This window comes from Poecilia reticulata, linkage group LG4, assembly GCF_000633615.1.
Source record: "Poecilia reticulata strain Guanapo linkage group LG4, Guppy_female_1.0+MT, whole genome shotgun sequence".
NCBI classification, from domain to species: domain Eukaryota; kingdom Metazoa; phylum Chordata; class Actinopteri; order Cyprinodontiformes; family Poeciliidae; genus Poecilia; species Poecilia reticulata.
In genome coordinates this window covers 5246933-5255199 of record NC_024334.1, presented here as the reverse complement: position 1 = coordinate 5255199, position 8267 = coordinate 5246933, and the positions used below count along the sequence as shown (strand labels likewise).

At 37.8% G+C, this 8267-nt stretch overlaps 1 protein-coding gene across 1 annotated transcript in view; it reads right to left on the bottom strand.

Moving 5' to 3' along the window:
* The window catches only part of LOC103463252 (uncharacterized), a 9750-nt gene extending 3401 nt beyond the window's left edge, over window positions 1-6349 (bottom strand). The window contains exons 1-4 of the mRNA XM_017304247.1: window positions 6201-6349; window positions 5315-5393; window positions 4987-5209; window positions 6-286 (exon numbers count right to left, since the gene is read on the bottom strand). Of these exons, the coding sequence (XP_017159736.1) occupies window positions 6-286; window positions 4987-5209; window positions 5315-5393; window positions 6201-6334 (717 nt within the window). The 5' untranslated portion in view covers window positions 6335-6349. The remainder of the gene's footprint in view (window positions 1-5; window positions 287-4986; window positions 5210-5314; window positions 5394-6200) is intronic.
* Window positions 6350-8267: the final 1918 nt, after the last annotated feature.

Sequence of the window (8267 nt, the reverse complement as noted above, 5' to 3'; positions counted from 1 at the left end):
CCAGCCACTCCCATGGTCATCACTGTTCTGATTGGTTCATCACTTCCAGGTGGGGCTTTAAAGATGTCTTCTCTTCTGATTGTTTCTTGTTTCCTGGATGCTGTTTCAATCCGTCTGACCTCATGTTCCTGGTTGACCTCTCTAGTTAACCCCTCTGTGATGTGGAGCTCTGTGTAGATCTGGTTCAGAACCGTTTGATTTCCAGGTTCAGCGACGCCTTCAGAGAGACTCTGGAACTTCTTCTTCAGATGGTCTTTAAGCTCCTTTTGACACCAAACATCAAAATCTGAAGAAAAAAACCAATAAAAACAATTTCTGATATTCTAAGAAGGGTTTGTGTATGAACAGCTATGATGGAAAATTAATTACAGAAAACTAATTATTTTTGGGGGGCTGCACAGTGGCGCAGCTGGTAGAGCCATTGCCTTGCAGCAAGAAGATTCTGGGTTCGATTCCCGGCCCCAGTCTTTCTGCATGGAGTTTGCATGTTCTCCCTGAGCATGGAGGGTTTTCTTCAGGAACTCTGGTTTCCTCCCACAGTCCAAAAACATGACTGTCAGGTTAATTCGTCTCTCTAAATTGTCCCTAAGTGTGAGTGTGTGTGCGTGCATGGTTGTTTGTCCTGCGTCTCTCTGTGTTGCCCTGCAACAGACTGGCGACCTGTCCAGGCGACCTGTCCAGGTGACCTGTCCAGGTGACCCCGCCTCTCGCCCAGAACGTTAACTGGAGAGGCACCAGCACCTCCTGACCCACTAAGGGACAAGGGTGTTAGAAAATGGATGGATAATTATTTTTCTACCAAGGTGTCTAAACCTGAAAGTAATTCCAATTTCAAGCATTGAGGAAATAGAAAATTATAATTCTGATTTTCTGAATAAAACTCCCACTGAGGCGACGGATGAAAGAAAAAAGCTAATAAATAAACCAGCTTCTTGCTGCACAGACTTAATTAAATCAGTTTTGCTCATTAAAACTCTGATTGTTTTCTCTGGTTGAAGGTTTCAGTTAATCAAACATGTTTCCCACAGAACGACCTCTGACCTTTTGTCAAAGTGTTTAATTTGAAATGTTATTCTTTTTAGCAGTGTGTGCTGGAAAATGACTACAAGTCAACATCTGCTGATCATGTTATATGAAATGCTTGTGAACTCTCACCACAGTGAAGTTATTTGGGTTCCATGATCCAGGTTGGGACTTGTTTCCCACAGCTGCATGAGAACCAGACTGTCTCAGCCATTGTTTTGGATTCTTTATCCTGGTATAAACTCATGTGTGTCTCTGCCTGGCAGAGCTTTTCATCCAGACCTGCTTCATCACTCATTGTCCTACAAGCTCTGAGTTCTGCACAGTTCACAAATAAACCTGATTGAGTGATTTCTCCTGAACAGTGCTTGGTGATCATTTTTTCCACAACAGTGTCTGCAAGCTGGAAACAAAAAGCCAAACTGGCCGCTTTATTAGGTACACCTGTCCAGTTGTTAATGGTTGGAGGTTTTAGAAAGGCAGCAGGAGCTGAGATTAAATCTTGTTGCAGTCAAACATATGAAACTTTAAAGGCATTCACCATTAGATGCAATAATAGACTGAGAAACATTTATTTCAAATGTAAAAAAATAAAAAAGAGAAAATATTGTTGCCTGTTCAGTTTTGATAAAAACTAAATCTTCATCATCATTTTCCATTTCTTTTATTTTACTTTAGCTCCAGTTGATGGATTTAGGCCCAGCTAATATATATCAGACAGGTTTACTACTGGTCACATTATGAAAATGTTTTTTGATTTTAATTATTATTACTTTGTAATATAGTTTGACTGAATATTGCTCAAAATGTATTTATATAAGAGCCCAGATGAAAATTATTATAAAGTTTATTTGATAGGGACAGACACACATCAACATGGACAAACTGAATAAAACATCATCCCATGTTTGCATCAAAGCAACAGCTGATTCGCAGCACTTGTCCCTAGATGGGCTTTTTAAAAAGTGACTCTAAAAATCGAAGAGATAATCATTTAAAATAGCACAACATAATGTATGCAAACAGACAAATGTAAAACATAAAAATGGGTACAGTTCTGTTTTTGACATAACCAGAGTTTTGTTTGATTTTTGAACGTACTAAAACTGGTTACAGACTTGAAATGAACAGGAAGTGAGTCCAAACTGCAGATCCTCTCACAGACGGAGCACTTTGAGCAAAAGTGGTTCTTTGAAAGGAGACCTTACAATTTCCATCTAAAGCCGCTCTGGTAGATCTGCTGTAGTCTCTGTATGCAATCGCTTAATGGTGTAGGTGCAAGTCCATTTAAACACTTAAAAATATATTTTAAAACATAATTTAGAAAAGTTGTAAAATCCAAAATGCCAAATTTAGCCAAAATGTGACAGTGATGGAATCTAATCGGCTTTTGATATAAAACCTTTTAGGCCCGATTATAGAGACTTGCTAAGTCTTTAACTGAAGAGAGGAAATAATCATTAAACATTGTCGCTAGCTTAGCAGGATCAGTTATGGTTTTTCCTGCTATTGCAAGTTCATATTTACGTTTAGTGTTTGCATTGGGATTCAGTAAACTGTTTAGTTGTTTCCAGATCGTCTTACCATTCCCTCCAGCTTATGATAAGACATTTGTGTAATATTTAGCTTTAGATTTGTACATTTCTTTAACTACTCTGTTCCTCAAACTGTTAAAAAGCAGCCAATCTGTGGTCCTTTTATTTTTAAGAAAAGATTTTAAAGCATAGTCTCTCTTTTTCATTAACAGCCGAATGTCATCCGATACCCAAGGTATATGCATTTGTTGAGCTGGAAAACTATTAAACTGACAAAAGCAGTGATGGTCCAGCAACACCGATGTGTTNGCTGCATGAGAACCAGACTGTCTCAGCCATTGTTTTGGATTCTTTATCCTGGTATAAACTCATGTGTGTCTCTGCCTGGCAGAGCTTTTCATCCAGACCTGCTTCATCACTCATTGTCCTACAAGCTCTCTGAGTTCTGCACAGTTCACAAATAAACCTGATTGAGTGATTTCTCCTGAACAGTGCTTGGTGATCATTTTTTCCACAACAGTGTCTGCAAGCTGGAAACAAAAAGCCAAACTGGCCGCTTTATTAGGTACACCTGTCCAGTTGTTAATGGTTGGAGGTTTTAGAAAGGCAGCAGGAGCTGAGATTAAATCTTGTTGCAGTCAAACATATGAAACTTTAAAGGCATTCACCATTAGATGCAATAATAGACTGAGAAACATTTATTTCAAATGTAAAAAAATAAAAAAGAGAAAATATTGTTGCCTGTTCAGTTTTGATAAAAACTAAATATTCATCATCATTTTCCATTTCTTTTATTTTACTTTAGCTCCAGTTGATGGATTTAGGCCCAGCTAATATATATCAGACAGGTTTACTACTGGTCACATTATGAAAATGTTTTTTGATTTTAATTATTATTACTTTGTAATATAGTTTGACTGAATATTGCTCAAAATGTATTTATATAAGAGCCCAGATGAAAATTATTATAAAGTTTATTTGATAGGGACAGACACACATCAACATGGACAAACTGAATAAAACATCATCCCATGTTTGCATCAAAGCAACAGCTGATTCGCAGCACTTGTCCCTAGATGGGCTTTTTAAAAAGTGACTCTAAAAATCGAAGAGATAATCATTTAAAATAGCACAACATAATGTATGCAAACAGACAAATGTAAAACATAAAAATGGGTACAGTTCTGTTTTTGACATAACCAGAGTTTTGTTTGATTTTTGAACGTACTAAAACTGGTTACAGACTTGAAATGAACAGGAAGTGAGTCCAAACTGCAGATCCTCTCACAGACGGAGCACTTTGAGCAAAAGTGGTTCTTTGAAAGGAGACCTTACAATTTCCATCTAAAGCCGCTCTGGTAGATCTGCTGTAGTCTCTGTATGCAATCGCTTAATGGTGTAGGTGCAAGTCCATTTAAACACTTAAAAATATATTTTAAAACATAATTTAGAAAAGTTGTAAAATCCAAAATGCCAAATTTAGCCAAAATGTGACAGTGATGGAATCTAATCGGCTTTTGATATAAAACCTTTTAGGCCCGATTATAGAGACTTGCTAAGTCTTTAACTGAAGAGAGGAAATAATCATTAAACATTGTCGCTAGCTTAGCAGGATCAGTTATGGTTTTTCCTGCTATTGCAAGTTCATATTTACGTTTAGTGTTTGCATTGGGATTCAGTAAACTGTTTAGTTGTTTCCAGATCGTCTTACCATTCCCTCCAGTTTCTGATAAGACATTTGTGTAATATTTAGCTTTAGATTTGTACATTTCTTTAACTACTCTGTTCCTCAAACTTTTAAAAAGCAGCCAATCTGTGKTCCTTTTATTTTTAAGAAAAGATTTTAAAGCATAGTCTCTCTTTTTCATTAACAGCCGAATGTCATCCGATACCCAAGGTATATGCATTTGTTGAGCTGGAAAACTATTAAACTGACAAAAGCAGTGATGGTCCAGCAACACCGATGTGTTAAGGCTGTWGATGGAYGGTAGACAGTCRGAGAGATCATGTCATGCAGATCAGCAGCAGTTTATCATTTACTCCATGTTGGCGCTGCTGCATCACAGTGTGAATTTGGTAGCTGTCTGTGTGTTTCTGCAGGTTCTTCATCTGTAGCTGAATGTTACATTTTTATGTACTGGGTACAGGAATCAATACTAAAATGGGTTTTTATCTTGTGCATYGCTGCCATGTTTGTTTTTTACAATATTTTACAGTAAATATAAAGTTYCCAAAGTTTATATTTCATGMGCAGCAACCAGTCACCACAGGTGATGTTTAAATAAAAAGCTGCTGAATCCAGAACGTCATTGAGCTCATGTGACTGTTTGATTAAGATTTTCTGTATTTGTTGGTTTCTCTTGTTTGRTTTCAGTTGAATTCATTTTCACATGTAATCATGTTTTAATTGTTGTAGAAATCCTCTTACCCTGCAGACGGTCAGCCAGCTCCTCCTGCTTCATCTTCCTCAGGAAGTTCAGGGTGATCTTCATCACYGCCTCTCTGCTGCTCCTCTGCTCTTCATCCTCACCCCTCATCACCTCCTCATCCTCACTCTGACCCTCTGAGCATTCTGGCTCATCTGGACTCAGAASCTTTTGGATCTTCTTCAGCTCGTTCTTCACGAATGTGACAATGTTTTCCTCCAGCAGCTGGAACAGAATGAGAAGATATCAGACTAGATCTGGACATCAGGTCCATGTTGGACAGACTGACAGTCCTCTGGTCTACAGACTGAACAGAACCAAAGTACAGACCATAAATATGGAGTCCAGCTGKGTTTGGTGCTGCTGGGCAGACGGATCAGTGGGAACCTCTGGGCTCTGCAGATCCTCTCTGTGGAGGAACCGGGACAAATGAACCAGAATCTGTCTGTCCACACAGAGACAAACTGAGATGATGCTTCTCTGCAGATTGGAGGCAGAATTAGCTCTGCATGGTTCTTTAGTTTTCTAAAGCTTAAAAACGGCAGCACAGGTTCCATCGGTGTTTAACTGAGATATTTTAGGATCTGTTTTCTGATGACTGGGACTGAAACGCTGAAAGAAGGACAGCAGCAAAAGTCTGTTTGGTTTAGGTTTAAATATCCAGAACAGAATAAAACATGATCCACCTTCTTTATGCAGAAACAATTAAATTAGCTCTGATTTTAGAATTCAGACCAAAATTATTCATACCCTGGCAGATTTAATTTTTAATTAAATCAGTCAATTTAAAAGTAAAAAAAATATGTAATTCATACTTTTCTCCATAATCAGAGAATTACAGGAATCAACTGTTTTAACCTTGGAGCTCCACTAATGYTTATCTCCTCCACAGATTCTCAACATTGTATCAGCATTTCTTTACATAAATCCCTAAAATGCTCCAACAGGAGGTTTCCACAGAGCTGGAATCTAAGATGGCAGCAGGTGGTGCAGCTCTCAGATCATTACATGTTTTCTCCCTGTTAATAAACTTTCACATCTTGTTCTGCAGCTGCAGAGTTTTCTAGGTTCCTCATGTCTCCCAAACGTTGCTAAAGACCCAGAAAGTCCCTAAAAACATTCAATCATGATGACTTTTTAAAATACAAAACAGAAAATCAAATGTGACCAGAACTGGTATATTTTATGATCATGTCAGTWGAACATTGAACAGAACCTTTGGACCCGGCTCTTTGCTGCTGGAGGCTGGTCTGATTTAAACTTAGTAATAAWSTCCWTAGATCTGTTGCTCTTCCATGACACACAGCTGGGCTCAGCTGCAYGACTCCTGCAAATTAATGAAAAGGTCATATTAGAAATGGATTGGTGATAAAAAGCCTCCCTGGTTGTTAGCAGCACGACTGGATTGTTTTCCAATAATCACATTAATATATTTGTATAAAACCGTCAAATTTCAGAGGAGAAATATTTCTTCAGGTGATAAAAGGCCGAATTTGTAAAGGTAATATTTGTTGGGCTCACATGAACACATTTAAAAAATAACAAACTTAGATCCAGCTCACCTCTTTGAGTTGTTACTGCTGAAGGAAACACAGCTGGGTCCGGGTCCAGGTTCTGGTTCTGGTTCTGATGGCTTCCTGTGAATGGAGACAGTTTGGTGATTCCACTGCTGAACTTTGACCTTTCCTGCACAGGTAAAGGTCATGACCTCACCTGTGGTCCWGGTGTTCCCCACTMAGAGACATTTTAGAGGGAAGGACTGTGTCCTCTCCGTCCTCACACTGATCCTGCTGCCACTAGGTGGCGCTCCTCCACTCACCTGAAAACACAAATAAGTTTGAAACTTTAATTATTTTATATTCATGTTTCATTGAATTTATATTTATTTTCTAAATCAAGTTAGAATCAAATGTTGAAATGATTAATGATTTGTTGAATCAATGAATAGAGWGGAAAATAATTGATMATTTTGTGTTTTGAGGAATCTTGATGAATCTGAGACTTTGAGAGAAAAATGKCAGGAGACACTCGTCCACATGACCTGTTAGTAAAACAGCTGGAGAATAAAAACATGAAGCTCATTGATTCAGAACTAAAATAAAATCAAGTAAGAGTAGAAATACGTCATAGTAAAATTACTCAAGTAAAAGTAAAAGCAAAGCGTAGAAAAGTATTTCTGAAAATACATTTTTCAAAGAAGTTACTCAAGCAAATAAAAACTAACTCTGACTGAAGTGGAGTTTTGAATAAGTGACATTTCTCCAGTGGTGGAGAAAGTACTCAAAAAATGTACTTAAGTAAAAGTAAAAATACACAGACAGAAATGTACACAAGTAAAAGTAAAAGTACCACATTAACATTTTACTTAAGTAAAAGTAAAATAGTACTGGCTTTTAAAAATACTTAAGTATTAAAAGTAAAAGTACTTGCTGAATGGATTACCTAATCGCTAAAATCATTAAGTGAACCGATATATAAACAATGCCACAGATAAAGCATGTTTTTATTATGTTTACTCTGTAACATAGTTTAGACTGAGATATGTGATTCTATGCATCATAATTTCAAGATGGAAACATCTTCATTTTGTTTTGCTTTCATCTCTGTGCTACAATCCGCAGAGGTCTCCTGCGATCCTAAAAAAAATAACGCCCTGGGCAGTTGCCCATATGAGAAACCACAACTGTCTGCACCATTAAACACAGCAATTGACGGTAAACAACTGTAAACTATGCACACTGTCCAAGGTGCAATAAGCAAGAAGTAACCAAGCAGAAGGAGGTGACTRTTCTCATCCTCCCTCCTGCTGCAACGTCTGCCACCATGACAGGAGACGAAAACAAAGAGCAATGAGCATGCTCTGTGTTCTTACGTTGTTTTATTTATTCACCAATTAAATAAATATATACTTGTTTTTTTGTTTTTATGAAATAATATAATAATAGCTACTGCAGTGTAGCACGCAGAGCATTACAAGAACAAAGAACGGGTCTAAGTGAGGCTTCAGTCCTTTAGGATTCAGTAAAGATCCGTCCAGAAGAATCGGATCGTTCCTGAATGTTATATCACTAAATTGCACTTTGGTCACAGCGTTGTCCCATATATACGACACCTCAGTCAACACCTCCACACAATAATTCAGGKCATGAGTGACAACTTKTTTTTCATCGCAGATGCAACATGTGTCTCTGTACAGCTAGCTTAGCTAGCATCACGTCCACAGATCTTACCTTTCTTTAAGCTTTCCTTCCAAGTGACGCTAAAAGTTGGACAAAGTCCCACC